The 21,999-nt window shown below is 42.4% G+C and overlaps 1 protein-coding gene across 5 annotated transcripts in view; it reads left to right on the top strand.

The window, feature by feature from the left end:
• The window catches only part of LOC311231117 (la-related protein 4-like), a 32,195-nt gene extending 10,482 nt beyond the window's left edge, over window positions 1-21,713 (top strand). For all 5 annotated transcript variants that reach the window (XM_084317609.1, XM_084317611.1, XM_084317612.1 and 2 more), the window contains 11 exons: window positions 1,646-1,749; window positions 3,009-3,119; window positions 3,672-3,725; window positions 7,361-7,627; window positions 8,694-8,800; window positions 11,459-11,695; window positions 17,224-17,275; window positions 17,414-17,575; window positions 18,103-18,257; window positions 18,490-18,706; window positions 20,623-21,713. In XM_084317609.1, coding sequence (XP_084173735.1) covers window positions 1,646-1,749; window positions 3,009-3,119; window positions 3,672-3,725; window positions 7,361-7,627; window positions 8,694-8,800; window positions 11,459-11,695; window positions 17,224-17,275; window positions 17,414-17,575; window positions 18,103-18,257; window positions 18,490-18,706; window positions 20,623-21,009 — 1,853 coding nt within the window. In that variant the 3' untranslated portion in view covers window positions 21,010-21,713. The remainder of the gene's footprint in view (window positions 1-1,645; window positions 1,750-3,008; window positions 3,120-3,671; window positions 3,726-7,360; window positions 7,628-8,693; window positions 8,801-11,458; window positions 11,696-17,223; window positions 17,276-17,413; window positions 17,576-18,102; window positions 18,258-18,489; window positions 18,707-20,622) is intronic.
• Window positions 21,714-21,999: the final 286 nt, after the last annotated feature.

Genomic DNA, 21,999 nt, shown 5'->3' with positions numbered 1-21,999 from the left:
TTAATCGCAGATACGAATTGCATGCATGCATCGCATGTGTGCCAATTGATGACCTCAGAGCAGGTCCTAAATTATTATTATTATTATAAGCGAGGCAATTCTAAATGGCTTAGGCCATGTCCAGACTAAACCGATTTTGGTCGTATCAGTGAAAGTATTTTATCGTATGCACCTTCATCCACACGGAACTCTGTTCTGGGAGCCTGAATACACTATTTTCTGAGACTGGCTCCCAGAGTGGGCAAATCTGAAGACGCCCCCCTTGCGTCGCCGTCTTTACAAGTCTATACGGCTTTTCCTGAACCGATGACGTGATAGCCCACCTCTCCCTTAACGTCACATCATGCGCAAACTCAGCCAACATCACAACAACAATGGCATCGTACAGAGTAGTTGCGTTCGTGTTACAGAAGCTATTGAGCTTGATCTGGCTTTTACAGCTAAATGTACTGCTCCTGTACTACCACCATCAACAACAGATTGACATCTCCCTTAATCCGCATGAGCAAACCCAGGCAACAAAAAATAAACATGAATGATACATATGTCTTATGTCTAAATAGCTAACTAACTAAATACAATATAGACAGTGGTATCCTGAGATAACGTTAAATACAGACAACCTTTGCTACAATAAGACAGTGGTATCCTGAGGTAACGTTAAATACAGACAACGTTTGCTAGTCGAAAGGACTGGACACAGGGACAAGTTAAAAATCAATCAATTAATTTAATACAACAGGTAGTTTGAGCTGCGCGCACCATATTATATACGGCTTTGACACGTTCTCTCCTGCCGATTTAAAATCCTCATCATCGATTGCCTGTAGGCTCTAGCTGCATTTTGCGCATGTGAGCCGCAGTCTCTCTCTCTCCTCTCCTTTGGAAACTAGTGTTACGTTAGCTCAAAAGCACAGAACCGGACAACACAAGTTATTCTGCTAGCAACAAACAATGATAACACTTCCGGTCGGGGGGGTTTCAAAATAAAAGAGCGACGTCTAAAACGGGAAAGACATTTATTTTGTACATTTGTGGCACGCATTTATTTCTTGAGACGATTTTGTTTTTACGGAAAACTTTTTTTAAATAAACAAAATGAAAACTAAAAAGATCAAATAGTTTTTGTCTGGACATGGCCTTAGTTCACTGGGGGGGGATCTTGTATCAACTGAAGTGGAGGAGTGGGACTGAATGAGAATTTCATATCTAGTCAGTGTTGGTACAACCCCACATTGCTAGAAAACAATGCTAACCACTGGAAAACGCCATTTATAAGATAGTTCCCCTTTAATTGACGGCGGGTTAAATGATTGTAAGCACTAATATCTACATTCGGTGCTTGTAATTAAATGTATTGATGGCATATCTAAAATTCAAATCTAAAATTAACGTTTAAGGTTTATGCATATTGTTTTGTACAACAGAAATTGTAATGCCGCCATTGTTCGTGAAGACACCATGGAGAATGTAATAACTTGGATCAATGAAAAAATTAGACCAAGCAATCAAAACCTTACGGATAATAAAGTTTCATTCAACCCAAATGAAAGCTCAGTTTGTCGTCCAGATTTGGAGAAGAATTCGCAAAACAAAGATTGGCACAGATGGGTACTGATGCCTTTTGTGTTATTCATGGTTACAGCCTCCCCCATGGTGCAAGTTGACGAGGCCGGTGAGAAGGTCCGGCCCAATCACAAGCGCTGCATCATTATTCTGAGAGAGGTGCCAGAGACGACACCCGTGGAGGTAAGAGCAGCCCCACACAGCTGCTAGCTGTCACACTGCAAAGTTAGCTCTCAAACCAACCCCTGCCACACTACCACATCACATGTCCACAGTTGACACACTGAACGGCGGCTAGCAGCCCCAACATGCGAAGTGGCTCAGTATTTTTAATTTTTTTTAAAATCTTTTTCCCCCTTTTTCTGTTTTTCTCCCCTCCCAATGTTAGTCGTTATGCCAATCCCCTTCCTGGTCGTTGCGCACTCTACCCCCTACCGTCGGTCTGGGAGGGCGGAGACTATCGCATGCTTCCTCCGACACATGTGTACCCAGCCCACCACTTCTTTTCACCTGGCAGCGCGGACTCTCACTGAGCGAGTGTAACGTGTGGAAGGTCACACTACCTCTCTTAGATCCTTCCCTCGCTGTGCAGGCGCCCCGACCGAACTGTAGGAGTCGCTGTCCACAACGACACAGACCCACCCACCGGCTTCCCTCTCGCTGACTCTGCCAATCGAGCCAGTATGACGGCCGGCCAAGCCAGAAGCAACGCTGACAGCTGGATTCGATACCAGTGTCTCTTGCGCTGGTGACGAGCGCCTTGTCCGCTGCGCCACCCAGCCGCCGTGGCTCAGTATTTCTACTGCAGAATAATTGTATATATAAAAAGCCACTATTGCATAATCCAGAATGTTTTTCCGAGAGACGGGAAGGAACTGAGACATGGAACTCCCTTTTAGCTACCGGTACTTACTTTCTCTGGGAAAATAAGCAGACAAGGGGCTCTATGAAATTAATGGAATGAGATGTAAAACTGCTTATACCAGTAAAAGCAGAGGAAGGTTATTTGATTGAGCAACAGATTTGCCATGTTTAGGGTCTTGACATTTTAAACTTTAATATCATTCAGTGGAGCCTTTTTAAAAGGAATCTTTTGTTATATTTTGAGGGCATACTGACGTATTTCACCTTTTTTGACTATTTACAAACAAAAAAGGGTTTGATCAACTAAATTTGACTAAATTGAGAAAATATTTATAATATTCCTGATATTTTAGCAGTTGATTGCTATTGAACAAGTTTCTCTAAGGACGTGAATGACATGACCTCCCTTCTTCTGTCTTCTTTCTCCATATATTCCAGCCTTTTTGGTTCACTCTCTATACCGCTGTACCTCCGCTGTTCATGTGGGGGTCTTTATAGAGATAGCTTCTTTCCCCCTGAAATATGTTTGAAGCAAAAGTGTGGATAAATGTAAGTTATTGTATAATCTTTTTCCACAGGAAGTGGAGGCTCTCTTTAAGAACGACAACTGTCCAAAAGTCATCTGTGTTGAATTTGCTCACAATAGCAACTGGTACATAACCTTCCAGTCGGATACGGATGCACAACAGGTATTACTGCTTCCTCCATCTCCGCACGGCATGTTATTATGGAAATAGCTGTATGGAGTTTATTCAGTGGCTTTGTCAAGTCAAGTGTTTCTTTATTAATCCCCTCGGGGGAAATTAAGATGTCATAGCAGTTCTATAATAATAGAACATGGTAATGATGGTGATAGTGATAATAGTAGTGAATGGCAGGATTCAATCAGTCAGTAATAATAGTGATGATGGTATACATGGTCCATAACGTAATAACAGGCTGCACCAGAGTCATTATTAAGAGTCAGACAGTCCTAACAGTTCCCAGGGTCACCAGCCGTTGGCTCTCCAGCCGTTGGCAGCAGTCCATGCCCACGGTTGTGGAGCCTGATGGCTACTCAGTTAATTTAGTCATTATTTCAACACAGACTGACTAACTCGTTTGTCACCACTTGATACTTCATGTGCCAACAGCATTTTGTCATTTCTACTCACGCCCATCCCTAATTTATATATATATATACTTATTTTAAGTAGCTCGTTTTTTCAGTGTGTTCTCATTCGTTGTTCCTCTTCCCTCAGGCTTACAGATATCTAAGAGAAGAAGTGAAAACGTTTCAGGGAAACCCAATCATGGTGAGTTCACACATCAAGCTGCCTGAATGAATGAATGAGAACTTTATTTAACAGATTGCAGAATGGGTACAATACAGTACGGCTCCATACACACAATTGTTAAGGGGATGCAGACCAGAGAAAGACGTTTGTCTTGTTTACATCAGGGTCCCCCATTGACATTTATGACATACACAACATTTATGGCATAGGGACATACAGGTATTTAGTACTGATACATTTGTGACATAAACGGTATTCAAATATACAGTACTGTTACCCATAGATCCTGACAGAGTATATACATATGATGGGGAGGGGACTGTACATTAGGAGGGGTGGGTGGGTGGGAGAGAAATATACATACGGCCTAACATGCAAACCGTACACATCCTCATTCCCTGTTCTTCACATCAAGCTGCCTAACATGCAAACCGTACACATCCTCATTCCCTGTTTTTCACATTAAGCTGCCTAACATGCAAACCGTACACATCCTCATTCCCTCTATCCTCATTGAAAATGGGGGACCCTGATATAAACAAGACGAAAGTCTTTCTCTGGTCTGCATCCCCTTAACAATTGTGTGTATTGAGCTGTATTGTATTGTACCCATTCTGCAATCTGTTAATAAAGTTTTCAATCAATCAATCCCTGTTCTTCACATTAAGCTGCCTAACATGCAAACCGTACACATCCTCATTCCCTGTTCTTCACAATGAGGACATTCTTCACTTATTAAAAACAACACGGTACAATGACACATTCATTTCAACAGATGACATGTTAACAGTAACACATGTTAACACAAAAAAGTCGGGTTACCTCGCCAGCGGTTGAGTGCCAAACCCGAGAAAAGTCGGGTTTTGATCCTTTGATATTTTTCCTCTGATCCCCGTTCTAAATCATCCGGATCATTCTAACCATCCCTGGCTCGTTTGTATTTACGTTGGAATGGCAATGCCGATCGAATATCACCCGGTGGCAGTATCGCCTACCTTTTGAACTCTGATAGAAAGGCAACAGGAGAGTCAATGAATGCACCGGACTATTGAGGCTCGCTCTGTGGGGGAGGAGAGCTCTTCCAAAGCAATCGTTAGCAGATCTGCTCGCCTCAAAACCTATAGTGTCCCGTAAACACGTGTAATTACATATAAACGAGTAATCGCGATCGCCGATGGGATCATTGGAATTATTCTTTTTGGATTACCTTCTGGCTAAGGTAAGGACCCCCTATGTCTATTTTACCGAACGTGAAACATGTTTATGTAACAATCACAGTGGCTTACTTTACCGGTCATAAACGAGGCATTTTCTAACGATCGGATTTTCGGGCTAAGACTACCCCCCCTTCCCCCTTGATGATTTTGTGAAGGTACATATGTACATGTTATATACCTTTTTGATTTGGGGTTTCAGGGAATTGGGATTATTTGATTTGGGCTTATTGCACATAACACGTTTTATATCTATGGAAAAAGACTGGAGTATCTTGGAAATGTGCAATGTTTAGCATGTAATAAACTACAAACTACAGTGTAGAAACAAACTATTTTTTCCATGTTGGACTACAAGTAGTGTCTGTCAAATGAGCCACACCATTGTCTCCACAGCTATAATACAGAACACACACTAAGGCTGTCCCCGAACCCTGTTTTTGGGATTCGAACTTCGTCAGGGTTTTTCGAACGAACGTTCGAACCTTCGCTTTTAATTAAAAAAAAATATATAGGGGGGCAGGTGGCGCACGGAGATTACGTTCGTCACCAACACCGGGAGACACTAGGATTCGCCTGTTCGAATCCAGCTCCCGGCGGCGTTTTCCTTAATGCCAAGCAAGCAGTGCAAAAATGCTTCCGCATTCGTCACCGCACGCCAGTGCGGTAAAGCGCCCTTCTTTTCAGACAAATGCTACCGTGCGTGCACCGGCGGCGGCGTGCTCGCTCAGGTGCGTGCGTGCGCCGGCGTGCTCGCGCGAGGTGCCCGCGCATGCGCATGAGATCCCGCCTTGGTTCGACACGAGCGGAGCTCAATATATATAAGTCACCGCCCCTTATTCAGTATCTAGAAATAGCTCAATTGGCAAGGCCACATGGCTGTGGATCCTATGGCTCGTTTGCTGGCGAGTTCGAATCCCATCGAAAATATTTTTTAACGTGATTTTTTTTTAACGTGTATTCTTTCGCCGGTTAAGGTTAGGCATGGTTAAGGTTAAGGTTAAGGTTAGGCATTGTTTCGGAGTTGGTTAAGGTTAGAACGGTTAAGTTTAGGCGCTGTTAAGGAGCTGGTTAAGGTTAGAGTTTGTCAAAGAGAATGGCAATATAATTTCTATGGTTAAGGTTAGGCATGGTTAAGGTTAAGGTTAAGGTTAGGCATTGTTTCGGAGTTGGTTAAGGTTAGAACGGTTAAGTTTAGGCGCTGTTAAGGAGCTGGTTAAGGTTAGAGTTTGTCAAAGAGAATGGCAATAGACAGCCTATTTCCGCGCGACCTGGGCGCTGGGCGGCGGAAAATGAAAGGCGCATTACTGCACGCCACTACGGTAAATTTTTGCACTGCTTGCTTGGCATAAAGCTACACGCCTCCCGGCGTTGCTATCAGCTTGGCTGTCCTCTCACGCTGATACAATTGGCTGTATCAGGGGGTGGGAAGCTGAAGGGTGGGTCCTGGGCGTTGTGGACAGCGACCCCTACAGTTCGGTCGGGGCGCCTGCTCAGCGAGGGTTGGATCTGAGGAGAGATAGTGTGGCCTCCCACACGCTACACTCTCCCCGGTGAGAACCTGCACGGCCAGGTTGGCCTGCCCCAGGCTGCACATGCGTCGGAGGAAAGCATGTGACAGTCTCCGGTCTCCCGGACCAACAGTAGGGGAAAGTACGCAAAAACCAGGAAGGGTGGGATGGGAGAAAAATCGGGAAAAAGGAGGGGAAGAAAGATAATAAAAAAAAAATATATATATATATATATATGTTAACCCTTTAATCGCCAATGACGTGTTTAGACGTCATTCCTCGCCATGCGTAATCTGACAATGACGTCGTACAGCGTCTTTGAGATCAATATTTCAAAAATCTGTCATGGCAATCATATTTCACCCACGGAGACTTGACGGGTTCTGTAGATCTCCTCTCAACTCTCCAACGTTGCAAGACCGCCATCTGGTGGCCGATCGGTGAGGTGCCAAAACCGGAAGTGGTGCTCACCCATATTTCGTCCGGACTCCAGCTTGATACACTGGATAGCGATCCGTTGCCAATAACTCGATAAACATGATTTGGACGTATATAGTATTATACAACCTTCACAGCTTTTTGTTTTCTCTAATTAAAGGCACATTTTAACAGTTAGTTGGTCTGCGTTTGGTGCCCCCAGAGCCAAGTGATCAGTATCACACTTGGAAAGTCCCAGGTGCACTGTGGCTGACTGGGAGGAGTTTATCTACCTCCTCCTCCTGTTCATCCTTTCTACCCCGACCCCCTTCTCTCCTCCTCTCTACCCCGACCCCCTTCTCTCCAGTCAGTGCAGCGTTCTATGGCCTAGTGACCGTGAGATTATGAGATCTGAGGGGACCCAAGGACCACAGATAGTGTTGCATCGCCCTAGTCTCTTGTGATGTTTATCAATGCTCATTAACTTGGTCTTGTGCATCACCCCCCTCAGGCTCGTATCAAGGCCATCAACACGTTCTTCGCTAAGAACGGCTACCGTGGAGTGGACTCTAGCGTGTACAGCCAGCAGCACTCCCAGCAGCAGCAGCAGCAGCAGCAGCAGCAGCAGCAGCAGCAGCAGCAGCAGCCTCAGTACGGCAGCCCCCTCTACATGCAGCAGGTGTACAGCCCCCAGCAGCAGCAGCAGCAGTACCCCGTTTACCCACTGGCGCCACCCTCCTGGAGTGCCGCCATCACACCCTACTTTGAGACGCCACTGGTAAGGCCGTCGTCGAAGGACGTGTCTTGTCTCTTGTCTGTCCTAGGGGAGTAGGGACATGGGGATGCCACTTTTTGTCACCACCCATAAAGAGTCTGTAGTCCTAAAGCCGATGGAGATTACCCGTCCAATCCATTATGTTTTTTTTACTGAACAGTATAGATTAAGACCCATTAGTTTGGGTTCATTGGACAAAAACGATTAAGATACAAACCATTGTTCTCCATTAAATCTAACATGCAGACAAATCACGTTGCTTTGCTTTTGATGTTCCACGCGTTTCTTGGTATTGGTTTGTCTAATATTGTGGAAACGCTCCTATGCTGTGTTCTAGCCCCATATCATTTATAGATTTTCCACAAATAAGGGAAGGACTCAAATAGAGCTGCATAGTTCAGGGTTTTATTTCAAAGTAGGTCTACACATGGTAGTTTTTTTTCAAAGTGGACTACTTTTTATTTCATAAATGTTCCACAAATAAGGGAAGGACTCAAATATACCTGAATAGTTCAGGGTTTTATTTCAAAGTTGGTCTACAGACACCAGTGTTTTGTCTCCTCTTCTGTGTTTTATTTAAAAATAGGTCTACACAGCCAGTATCTTTTCTCCTTCATAAGAGTTTGAGGTTTTCCTTTGTTATAACAGGTAAAAACAGCAATAAAAAGTCAAACATTTAGTTTTTGTTGCTTTATAATTCCATTAATGCTGTGTGCTATAAGTATAAAGTATAATAAATCGCAAATTACTTTGGGTATGCAATTGTCAGGTGTTTTATGCTAAATGTGGGGTAGGCTTGGGGATAACTATATATAAAATGTTATACACTGTTATCTTCATTTTAAGGGTAAATTGGTTTTGCGGCTCTAGAGTAATTTTATTTTGTGGGGGGGGGGTAACCTGATAGTAAAGGTTGCTGACCCCTGCCCTAGTCCATCCCAAAGAATCACCAGCCAAACGACCAAAAAAAAAAAACACTTATATGCAAAGAGAGGCTTTAGGCTGATAAACGAGCACTTCTACACCAGTCATTCTACACCTAAACTCATCCTCCCGTTTTCTTATCCAGGCGCCGTTTCCCAACAGTGGGTTTGTGAATGGTTTCAGCGGCACGCCTGGGAGCTATAAGACGAGCTCTGCCCCTGCAGGCCTTGGGAGACCCTTCAGCAGGATTCGGTAGGTATCTGGAAGTGTAGGCACCTTCAGCTACACAAGTCTGCAATGAGAGAACCAGTCTCAGTTTACTTCATTCTGCTCCTCCTCTTCTAGTCTCCCTTTACCACCTCCTCCTGTTCACCCTCCTCTCTACCCCGACCCCCTTCTCTCCAGTCAGTGCAGTGTTCTATGGCCTAGTGACCATGAGATTATGAGATCTGAAGGGACACAAGGAGCGTGGATGGTGCCACATTGAAGCTGAAATTCCCTCATCAATCCATTTTGGATGAGCATATTGGATATGATGATTATAAGCGTGTTCTGACTTCAGATTAAGCAGAGCTGTGTCAGATAAATTTTGCTTGGATACATGCAGCTTTCAGCTTTCATGCTTGATTTCCTCCCACTAGAATCACATTTAGTAAGAAAAGGTATTTTTATCAATGAAAAAAATAACATGAAACGGATCAATGCCATCCAGAAATGCAGAGAAACTTGAGCCAAAACGGAAAACAGTTTTTTAAAGAGTGGTGCATTTTCAGTGGCTTTAAACTGCTAGTAAAGCTTGAGTGGAATATTTGGTTACTGCAGAAATGGAAGCCTTCTGCCCAGGGGAGGAAACAAACTTTTTGGCTTACCAGCCAACTGGCGAGTATATGATTTCTTTTACCAGCAAAACAGATTTTTTACCAGCCATAAATAAATCGCTAATTGTGATAATTACTTCTTTGTATGTCTTCGTCTAAATTGATTTTCAATCATAGTAATAATCACACCGTGTCTCTACTCTTTTAAAATATTTATTACCATAAAACATTAAGTGTCTCTACTCTTCACAATATTAGCATAAAACATATATTAATCACACCGTCTCTACTCTTCAAAATATTAGAATATCACATATGAAAGAGGGAACTATTCTGGACTGGGTTGGGCAGGGAAAGTTGGGCTGGTCTAGGTTGGACTGGGTTGGCATTTGCACTCTGGTTGGATGCCAAACGTATTCTGGTTGTACTGTACTTGTGCTGTATGATGACAATACATTGGAATCGAATCTCATGTCAACGCTAGGTCAACGTTATGGTAGCTTAGCTTGTTACATGCTAGGTAGCTAGCCAGCTAATGCTGGTTGACTTGAGTGAGTGGAATCGTTAGCCTCACGCCCACTTGTCATTCTCATCCGACTCGAAGGAGACTAGTCGCGTGCTGTTGTTCGCCCCCATGTCAGACCGCACTGATATCCGAAAGCGACGACTCTACATGCAATTATTTTCATCCACTGATGTGTTTTTGTCTAAGTTTGTCTACGTTGTCAAGCCGGTGACAGGAGTCTGTAGGGACGCAGTGATCTGTCAACTTCCCCTAGATGGGCGACATCTTCTAGAAAACGAGTGTTCATTGGAGGAGCTTAGAGCGCAACGATGATGTTCATTGGTTATGGATTATTATGAGGCGCAAATGGGAGGAATCATAAGGGGGGAGTCAGAGTTCGGCTTGTGCCAGTTAGCGAATCAGCAGATTGCAGAATGATTTTTTTTGTTTAGTTTACTACTCGCCAGTGTGGCGAGTGCTCTTCATGAATCACTCGCCAAGCATAAAGTGTTTCCCACAGGATTTTCAGAGACTATGGGGGGTAAACCTTTTTTTTGGTACATTTTAAAGTTAAATGCATCAATCTGGTGCACTTTGAGAGCAAAATAAGAGGCTAGATCTATGATGAACTTTGTGCTCAAAACACAAAATCGACTAGACTAGTGCTTCCCAATCCTCTCCTCGAAGCACCCCAGCCGTTCAATGTATTTGTTAAATTCCACCACCAGCACACCTGATTCAACTTAACTAGCCCTTTATTAGTTGAATCAGGTGTGCTGGTGGTGGAATTTAACAAATACATGGAACGGCTGGGGTGCCTCGAGGAGATGTTTGGGAACCACTGGACTAGAGCATACATTTGAGCCATCAAAGAAATTACCGTAAGCAAAAGTGGTTACCTGTGTTGAACTGGTTTCTTTTTTTAGAAAATAAAAAAATATAGTGGATTACTATTACGACTACTACCACTGCCAATACTACTGATACATCCCTATTGGCAAACTTTATATAAAAAAATAGTTAAAAAAAAAGTTAACTTTTTTTTGGTTCATTATACAACTGTGGCGGGCCGCCACAGTCTAGGTAATTAATGGGAAACCCTGTAAAGAATACTCATTTGGTGAGTAAAATCGCCTAATTTCCTCCCCTGCTTCTGCCCATTCTTTGAGAATGAGCATGCATTGGCAAATGTCACAAATGGAAAGTGATATAGTTAATTAGGACCTTGTGTACTCTGACCAGTCAAGTCACAACATACTGGTGAGGCTGAGAATCTGAGATGTGCTTTGCTGTTTAAAAAACTGTCCAAACTATTAAAATTCCTTCTTCAGCATAGTTGGAACTTCTACAACCATCATCTAAATGTTCTTATTTTATCATAGTTTTCAGTAATAATCATGGTAAAATATCTATGTATATTCATGGTGTTATTAGTGTTATTGTTACAGATTTTTAAATGCAAAGCACCTCATCGGGAATCTCTCTCTTCCCCCCTCCCCTAGTGGGGGCTCACAGGCATAGCACTTTGACTTGTGTTCCGAATGTGTCCTCATGCTTGGCATCTGTGACTGTTTTTGTCGTGTCCAGGAACCACGTGAAGAGCCACCCTAGGCCTGGTGATGTGGCCCCGTCCCCCTCTGTGGTCCCTGGGCCCTTGATGGAGCCCAGCGTGTCTAGTCCCTCCAGTCCTCAGCCTCCCCATGCAGCAGGCACCGTGCAGGGCACCACTCCAGAGCCCCTCGTCCCCTCTTCCCTCACCCTCAAGGACACCCTCCCCATGGCTACCGTACCCAACGGGGATCGGGATTCAGCCGGTCGTGCCAGGTGGGTCGTCTCTTTTCTCTGCATCCTAAGGACGGACGGACACACACACACACACACACACACACGCATGCATACATACATACATACATACATACATACATACATACATACATACATACATACATACATACATACTCAGATTCAGATTATTTTATTGTCATAGTTTAAAAAAAAAGAAATGTTCACATGTACATGCAAAACGTGAGATGCTTGTTTTTCCCCAGCTCCTCAACCGTAGTAGATTTGTAAACATAGTACACAATGTATATTCTATCTATACTAACTATAACTATAAACTAGATAAGCTATAAATAAACTATGAACTAAAACTCCAACTAGTGGATTATAGGGCAGCTTGATTATGGCAAAAGTCATAATCACGGTTAATTTGATTGATATTGAAATTAATCGATTATTAAACACTTATTAATTGATTTGAGAACACCATGTGTGTTTATTGAACTTTAACACTGGTGTTTCTTTTTAACACGACGACTTTGAACTTTAAGCATAATTGAAATGAAAAACAAGAAATATAATAATAAATAAAAAATAATTAGCACCACTTGCGCTCTATACTCACCTGCAACCTAGTAAATAATAATTGTATCTCAATTATCTTGTTTTCATGATCGCGTAATGATGAATCCTCCTAGTGGATTATAAGAATCTTTACGTGACCAAGACGCTCCAACATGACAAAGCCTTGAGAGCATTTGAAGCTGGAATTGAAGGAATGTACTAGTCTGTGCACATAATCAAAACTGACCTAGAATTGTGAACAGGTATGATTTTTTGAAATATAAAGGAATCCATAGAAAGTCCTAAGGCCTTGTCCACACATGCTTTGCCAATGGAACACGTTTTTTGGTGCCTCAAAAGCATCACATTCACATGTTTGTTTCATGTTTAACAAAAATTGATTTACTTTGAGACTGGCTTTGGAAATTATTGAAGTGTTTTGAGGAGGTGTATCCAATGAATGGTTGTCAAAACATTGTACTCACCATCACGTCACGTTGGCAGCTGCATACCGCACAAGAACAACCGCAGACTTGTCTCTGCGAGTATAAATCAGTCTGGCGGCAGTCGAGTTGACGCCTACCTTGTTGACAACGTTGCCATGGCTACATTGTCAACAGCGACATTGTAAACTCTTTTATACAATGGCATGCAAATTTCTTGATTCTGATTGGATGAAACACTTCTTTCAGACGTTATTTCTCATAACACACTCCACGTGATCCCAGAACCCGCCAACAACCAAATAACTTTTTTTCCGAATCACTCCGCCGTTCGTGTTTTTATGAATGAAACCAAGATGGCGGACAATAATCTTTATGAATGGATGTATTGATATCATCATAACAACTCATTCAAAAACGATAAAGTCACGTGGAATGTGTTAGTTGCTTACACAATGTTGGATTATGTAATTGGTTGGTCATGACTCATTGTGAAACAAAATATAAACCGCGGGAAGTGTGTTAGATGGCATTCGTTGTAGAACCTCCCTCTCCTGTTAATAAAATGTTCAATCAATCAAATAACAACCGCTAACTTCACTGTTAGATGGCATGCTTTGTAGCAACCTGCCTCTGCAAAAGGACACAGTCTGTCGCACGAAGCGATTTCACTGGATGTCCCGGACACAATGGAAGTATGGATATATTCGTAATGAATCATTTAAAAAAGATACCGTTAACTGGAATATGTTAGTTGTTTACACAATGTTGGATTATGTAATTGGTTTTGTTAGATGGCATGCTTTGAAGCACCGCACCTCCCAGCTGCTTCTAGACACGGAGGCAACTTCTTTTATTTAATTTTTTTGACCTACTTTTTCTGCAGATGGTTTTGTGAATAAATCCCCATTATGCTTCAATTACTGTGTTTTTATTGTATAGCAATAAGGTTGGATGAATTCGGCCATTGTATAAAAGTATTACACCACTTGAAGTCGTGTGTTATAGAAATTAGATCACGCCTATGGGGGTCTAACGACCCTTGGCTGCGCCTCGGGCCTAACAACCACCCATAGGCGTGATCTAATTAACCTGTTCCACCTCAGGTGAAAATCTGCATAAAATGTATACCTAGGTAAATGGAATATTGCTCCACTTCTACAAGGGCTATTTGCATATTCTTGGTATCTAGCAAACATCTATGGACCTCAATGAATGTATTCTCAGTGTCAGAAATATTGTGTCTATTACTAGGCTTGCTTAAATTGTGATGAAACAAAGGAAAATACGGTATGAATTATGATTTTTCTTTTCATCTTTGACAGTGAATAAAACCATGATAATAATGACCAAACTTAAAAAACTGCCACTGAGCTCATTCAGTACCCTCTTGAGATCATGTGTACAAAAGATCTAAGGAAATTAATACAGGGAAGATGATCAAACTGAAGGTTTTGTATATACAGTACTGAATTCTCCCATCCGGACCAATGCAATTTGAAATATTATTATAGAATATAGAATATATGCTTATACATTACCTTATTATAGCCAATTCGCACATTTATATATATAATATACATATAGTATCTTTCAAATGGCCGAGTTCAATTTGGATATAGTATCACCAGGCTTGCATAATAACGGATACTGATATTTACTGTAAACGACTGTACTATTTTATTTCCCCCACAGTATAACCATTTTGTAACTAATTTCAGATCTTAATTCTTCCTACATGATAACAATAGTGTGGAGAAACTGACTGCGTTTCAATATTTGTCAAAAACGTTACCTTTTGTAGCTTATTATCGCGAATCATAACAATTATTGATATGATTCATTCAGAACGCTGAACTTTGAACCACCATAGTGGACCACAGGAAGTGTAGAACGGAGAAATTCCAACACTGAACGATAGCTAGCGATGTCCTCTTCAAGATGGCCGCAAAAAGATTCCAATTCCCATGGTTCAACATTTCCATTTCCGTTTCCGGGTCAAAAAACGATATAAGTACACTTTTAACCTATTGCTAAACTATTGCCAACCTAACGTTTTACATTCTACATGTATTTGTGACATAGTAGTGATAATAATACTTGAAAACGTTTGATTTTAAAAACGCTAATTTATTGCATCACTCATAAAAATATTAATATATGATAATAATGTCAAAAGGGGTCGGTACCGTCCCTGTGGGGTGGAACAGGTTAAGCATTACATCGACCACCCCTAGGCATGGTCTAATTCTCATAACCCACGACTGCGCGTGGTGTAATGGCTTTTCTACAACTGGCGCATTCATCCAACCTTATTGCTATACAATAAACACACATTAATTGAAGATTTATTGACAACCATCCGCAGAAAAAGTAGTTAAAAAAAAGACGTAGCTCCGTGAGCATCGCTGTTTCAAGGCATTCCATCTAAAGTGAGCGTGTGTTATGGGATTTATTGATTGAAAATGTTATTACAGATAGACAGTGCTTACATCTTTATACAATTGCCGAATTCATCCAACCTTATTGCTATACAATAAACACACATTAATTGAAGCATAATGGACGTTGCGTTTATGCAGTCAGGTTAGATGCCGTTTACAGTCAAAGTTTTGCTTGTATACGGTTGCAATTCAATTCCCCCTCCTCGCAGTCCTCGCCAGTCGCGTTTAAAATACGTCATTGGCTATAGGCTTTTTAAACAATTTAATAGGCTAAACTTCATTTTAACTTCTTTAATTCACATTTGTTTATTTCATTTAATTTTTCCCGACATAATGCCACCTGCCTCGATGAAATCCGTGATTCGGTTGTGATACAGATGATTTATGAAGTTAGCCGTTGTTATTGGAATGATTGATTGAAAATGTTATTACCAGATTGCAGAATGGGTACAATACAGTACAGCTCAATACACACAATTGTTAAGGGGATGCAGACCTGAGAAAGAAGTTTGTCTTGTTTACATCAGGGTCCCCCATTTTCATGACATACATGACATACAGATAGACAGTACTGCTACATCTAGACATTTATGACATACCAGATTTACAAATACAGTACTGTTTTTGTAGGGTGATTATGGTTTATTTACATTGATGGTAACATTCCCGGTTATAGTGCAGTTTGTGAAAAGAGTATCCGGGTCGTTATTTTGCCTCTTAGCTGGAACAGAATTCTCAGAACCTTCTGCACCTTCTGCGATGCGCTTTTGCGCAGATGAGCCTGCGAGAACATGGCTATAATTTCGCCTGTCTTAACCAGTTCGAAACAAGGCGGACATTAATACAATTTTCAATCAATTCAATAAGACACGCTCACTTACAACAGCGCACCTCCGCGTGAGCGTGTGTTATTGGTTTGATTGATTGCTTGAAAATGTTATTAACAGTGAAATGCATGTCCTTTTGACGAATGGCATCTAACAACAGACTTCCCGCGATTTATATTTTGTTCCACAATTACTCATGATGACCCACCACGCATTCGCCGTGACAGAAATCGTTTTTGAATTAGTCGTTATGAAGCTTTCAACACATCCATTCGTAAAGATTATTGTCCGCCATCTTGGCTTTTCCTATGAAAAAGTCGAACTGGCGGAGTGATTGTAATTCAGTTGTGGGCGTGTTCTGGGATCACGAGCGTGGGTTATGAGAAATAACCACGTCTAACTTGACTGTTTCAGCCAATCAGAATCGAGAAATGTGCACACCATTGTATAATTTCTATAACGCACTCCGTCGCGTGATGTAATGTTTAAATGCGTTCCATCTCTTGTGAATTTGTACAGTAAATGCCGAAGCTTCAAAAGCCGCTAAACTAAAACATTTCCAAAATGAAAGTTGTAAATCTAATTTGGATTCTTATATTCTCAGCAGTGGTTCAATTTGAGGTGGCACACTTTTAGCTTGTTTTGTATAGACAAATTCAGTGAAATTGCCTTGCTCAGAAACATCTTAGAGCCAAGTTTATTTCCTAATTGCTATTAGAAAACACCTCTATAGGAAATAAACTTGAATGTTTATGGTGCCAAGTTGAAACCATCTATATATAGTACGCTCCTTGTCAGATTCATTGAGCCTCATTCATAAAATCTTGACTAAATTGAGAGCTAAACAAAAAAACTCCTTTCATGAATGGGCCCCATTGTAATGTTCGCCAATGGACACATTTACATTTAGTCATTTAGCTGACTCTTATCCAAAGCGTTTTGGTCAGAAGGAAGGGTACAACTCTTTCAGCTGAGTAACGATGTTCGTCAAACAGTGTTGAAACTTGGGTGCTGCAGTTTTGAGTGCATAGTAGTAGTATAGACATTAGCATAGTAGGTACTAGTAGTATATGCAAGGGAGATTATTTAGTGGCAAAGTGTGTGATTATTATTATTATTATTATTATTATTATTATTATTATTATTTGTTTTAACTGTACCACACTGTATAACAAGAAGGAAACATGTACTTGTCGCTTAGTTAAACTGAACTCTTATAATAAATTATCATAACATTCAATATAATACTTTATTTCAAAATAATGAATAGTTGCACATATTTTGTCTTGCAGGAGAGGAAGCTACAGAGGCATGAGGAGGAGGCGAGAGGACGAGCGGATAACGGTCAGCATTACTTCACACTGTCTTTTCTTGTGTAAACTACTAACAAGTCGGTTTTTAGCTCAGCTGGTTAGTGCGGCCCGCCTGTGGATCCTATGGTCCACTTGGTTACACTTTAATAATACAAATGTTAATTTTCAGAGGCCCATCCTGCTGACTGAGGTCAAGGTGTCTCCTCCGAAGTTTGACCTGGCGTCCTCCAACTTCCCCCCGCTGCCCGGCTGTGTGGTCAGCGTGCCGGGAGAGCCCATCCTGGAAACACGCATGTCCGACGTGGTGCGTGGCCTCAAGTTGACGGACAAGGTAAATGATGCTTGGTCGTTTGTTGCTCTCTCTTATTGGAAAGCGGCTGTCAGCAACAGTTCATATAGTTACATCTTGACACCTGCCTCTGTTAAATGTGCTAATACCATGGGTCTGCCCAGACCCTAGTGGTTTTTAAGTCGCGGCTGAAAACTCACTTCTTTTCATTGGCTTTTTGAGGCTTGTTGAGCCTTGTTGAGCCATACATCCCTGGTCCTGTTGTGACTATTTGATGTATTTATTGTATTGCATTGACATGTGCGTTTTATTTTGTACTGTAAAGCACTTTTGGTGCAGCTTTGGTTAATTTTAAATGTGCTATATAAATAAAGGTGACCTTGACTTTAGGTGAATACTCGATTCTGGGATTAGACGGCTAGATAGCTACGTAAGCTTTGTGTTAAAGATATTGTTAGATCATATTCACTGTTTGCAAACCTTATGCAACGCTAGCGACCATAATGCCTGCTAGCATAACATTCGCTTTCTAGCTGATGACAACAAAATACTTCCAAAATACTTCTCAGTCGGAGAACAAGGTGGAGAACAAGGAGGTGAACCACGAAGCCCCTCCTGCCGCTGCTGTCCCGGAGAACACCTCGAGCACGCCCAGTCCTGTTGTCATGACAATGCCCAAACCCTCTCCCGTGACGCCACTCATAGTGGTGCCTCCTGTCCCAAGGTACCAGCTGCTTCTAACCTCTACCCTCTTTAACCATGGGCAGGTACTGCCGGGTCCAGAAATAACCTCTTAAACATTAGGGCAAAAAACGGGGCAGTTTTTGTTTTTGACGACTGCATACCTTTTTTGCAAAGCTTAACTTTATACTTATAGCACATGCATGAGTCTGGTCTATTTTTGAAAGGTAACATTCTGACAATAAATAATAATAATGTTGTGTTCTTGGATTCAGTGTTCCTCACCAGGTAAAGAAAGTGGATAAGCCAGAGTCTTGTGTTCCAAAGGAGACCGTGTCCTCCCCCTCCCCCGACCATCCTGTGTGTCTGCTGGCATTGGAGCCTACCACTACCGCCACCACCACCAAAACCACACGTAGCCAGCCTGTTTCCACGGCAACACCCGCACCAACACCCGCCCCATCACCCGCCCCATCAACCTCGTCCGCACCGGTAAGACCTTCTGTCCCCAGTATACACCAGTTGTGTTTGCCTATACTGTGTGTAGATAGATTCCCATGGATCTTAATGTTGAGTCATCACTCCTATATGCTTCCCACATGTCTGGAAATATACGTTGGAACACTGAAAGCTCACGAACATTTGAGTAATTATATTTTTTTGCTTTGACAGCTAAACATACAATACCTGGATGGGGTTGTTTTCTAGAATGATCTTGAAAAGGCAATTGTCTTGTGTCTGCTAGGTGCTTTTTTCTTTTTTTCTCAAGTTCTAAAAGAGGGAAGTGAACATATAGTAGGCGTGTGAGTCACCAGAGGCCCCATATCACCATTCTTGAGTCACGGTATTGTAATATCACCATATTGGGATTTATTGCATTTTTTTCAACTGCAAATGATGTCCCCAATGGATTTTTTTTTTCTTTTTTTTTTTTCCACTTTTTCTCCCATTTTCTATATTTTTCTCCCATCCCAATTTTCGTATCATCCAATTCAACCCTCCCCTGTCACGAACGCTGTTTCTTGCCTCCCACAAGCCGGCTGCAATGTGGACTAAGTCATACATAGCACAAGTCCCCTCCGGTACTTGAGGTAACAGCAGTCGCATCTTTTCACCTGCGCAGCTCGATCTCTCAGTGGCGAGGAGTAACGCGTGGGAGGCTCATGCTGCCCCCGACACTTCCTGATTCTACTGCGCAGGCGCACCAACCGACCTGTAGGAGTCGCTGTCCACAACGCCCGATCCCCACCCATCAGTTTCCCACCCCCTAATACGGCCAATGTGTATTAGTATGAACGACCAGCTAAACTGAAAGCAATGTGGAGCGCTGGGCTCGAACAGTCGAGCCCAGCGTCTCCGCATTCGTGGCGAGCGCCTTGCCCACTACGCCACGTAGCCGCCCCCAATGGAAAACGTTTAACACCTGCAATAAGAAATATATACATCTATTTTACCTAACAAGATCAAGTTTTCAGTCTGTTCACCTCATCACAGTAATTTGTATTGCAGTAAAATGGGGATTGTCAATCAAAATATACCGGCACGTAAAATATTGCGATGTATTGATTTTTCCCCCACCCCTAGTGGCCAGTTATAGAAAAAGTGCTGCACCTGGCATCTTATTTTTCCAGACAGCTGCCAACTTTTTTTATGTGGCCGCTCCCCGCGCTTCAGGTGGAAAACATTGTGAAACACTTCACGTCAATGTTGTTTTCTGTCAGGCAACCAATCACGGTTGTTGGATGAAGGGGTGACTAGATGCACCACCCCAATGAAACTGATCCAGGGACAGTTCAAGAGCAAGAATCCTCACGTCTGTTGAATTCAGGCTGAAAACAATTTGATGATACCAACTTTTGGGGTTCTGGTTAATTGATCTATCTCAGACCCCGCCCTCTTCTCTTGATCCTCCAATCACATCCGTTGCTTCCCTCCGACAATCTTGTTTGTCCGAGGGAAGCAACAGTTGTGATTGGAGGATCAAGACAAGAGGGCGGTCTGAGATGGGTCAATTAGCCAGAACCCATGATGATGATGATCAAAACGAACTGGTCAAAAGTTTAGATTTTATGATTCATTGAATCATTGCCTAAAATAATTGTACTTTAATCAAATCATTGTCTGATTGAATTGTTCCGCTCGATACTTTGAGGCTAGATTCCTTGGACTATTGGACACCTGCTTGCTATGGAGGGCTTATATTTTGAATTAGTCTTTTTCATTGAAAAGAAAATGTCTACTTTTATAGTATTTGTGTGCTCGTACTACCTTGATCTGTATGCTGCCTTCTTGACCAGGGCCCACTTGAAAAAGAGATGTAAATCTCAATGTGATTTACCCGGGTTTAAATAAAGATCAATTAAATAAAAAAAATACTTAAACCTCACTTTATTCCAATTTCTCAACAGGAGCCAAGGAAGCTGAGCTATGCAGAGGTGTGCCAGCGTCCAGCCAAGGATCCACCGGCAGCACCAACGCCCTCCCCAACCCCGTCGGCCTCCTCCAGCCAACCCCTGAGGGAGCTGAGGGTCAACAAGGTGGAGGAGCCTGCGTCTGCGTCCGGCCACAAGGCCGACCGAGCGGAGAAGCCCGGAGACGGCCGCCCCCCTCGTGACCCCCTGGGCTCCTACCGCGGGGGCAACGGCCCGGCCAGAGCGGGAGGTGTCGGGATGAAGATCAGGGAGCATCCGAGGGCAGGGGCCGGGGGCCCGACAGGCCGACGGTTCTCCCCACAGGGAGCGGGATCCAGACGCAGTGGGAAGGAACAGAACATTCCCCCCAGGTTGCCAAAATAGCCCCCGAGAAAGAACGATGGAACAATGAACTACTGTACCCATGACGACGGGCGATGAGAGAGCAGAGCATGAACTAACAAACACAGATCTATATATAGATATATATATATATATGTGTACAGAACAGGGTTCCAAATTAACATTTTTTTTCCACTGGGCTTTTAATTTAATTTTTTATTTTTTTTTTCTTCCTCTGTGGCACGGTGAAAAATGTTATGAAACATTGTCGACCGGTAACCACATGCCAGTTTGTGGCTACGACTTTATGGAGTAAGACTTTTTTTTTTAACAAGTCTTCGTTCCACCGACGAATAACATCCACAGTGACGGCTCCTCTCACACCGGCCGTGTTTGTTGGTGGGGGGGTCTTTTATTTTGACAATATAACATCCTCCACCCCAACCCCAACACACTTTTTTTTGTTTGGTTGGACAACCTTTTAATTACATTTTTTGGGGGGAATCGTCTGCTCTATTTTCTCCATTATAATAAGAAACCGCTCCTTCCTGCACGTCTGCTTATTGGTCTTCCTCCGTGTCGCTCGCAGCAGATGTAGCTAATGCTCAGATGGTGGGAGGCACGCGTCATACGGTGTCAATAAACCACATCTTTCACTTATCACTTAAATTAATTGTATAGTATTACATTTTTATTTGATCAAACTATGTTTGATCATTTTATGTTAATGCCCCCCCCCCCCCCCCCCCCCCACTAACTGATTTTTTTTCAAGGGTGTATGGTGTATTTTCGAGGGCCTTTTTGCCCGAAGCCCCAGTTAATTTTGAACCCTCGTCTAGAGAGATATTATGAATATATATTATTGAACTACAAGACCCTCCTTAAGTTGTGCCAGATCTGGACACTTTTTTGGAAAGACTGCAAGAGAAAATCATAGGAGGACTGAGAGATGCATAGTCTTATGTCACAGAATTAAGGACATGTTGGGGGGTTTTGGGATGCTGAAAGGTTAAGTACCCTCACCTAAGTTTA

The sequence above is a fragment of the Notolepis coatsorum genome (assembly GCF_963971535.1).
Source record: "Notolepis coatsorum genome assembly, chromosome: 6".
In the NCBI taxonomy this organism is placed as follows: domain Eukaryota; kingdom Metazoa; phylum Chordata; class Actinopteri; order Aulopiformes; family Paralepididae; genus Notolepis; species Notolepis coatsorum.
This window is presented reverse-complemented; position numbering and strand designations above follow the sequence as displayed.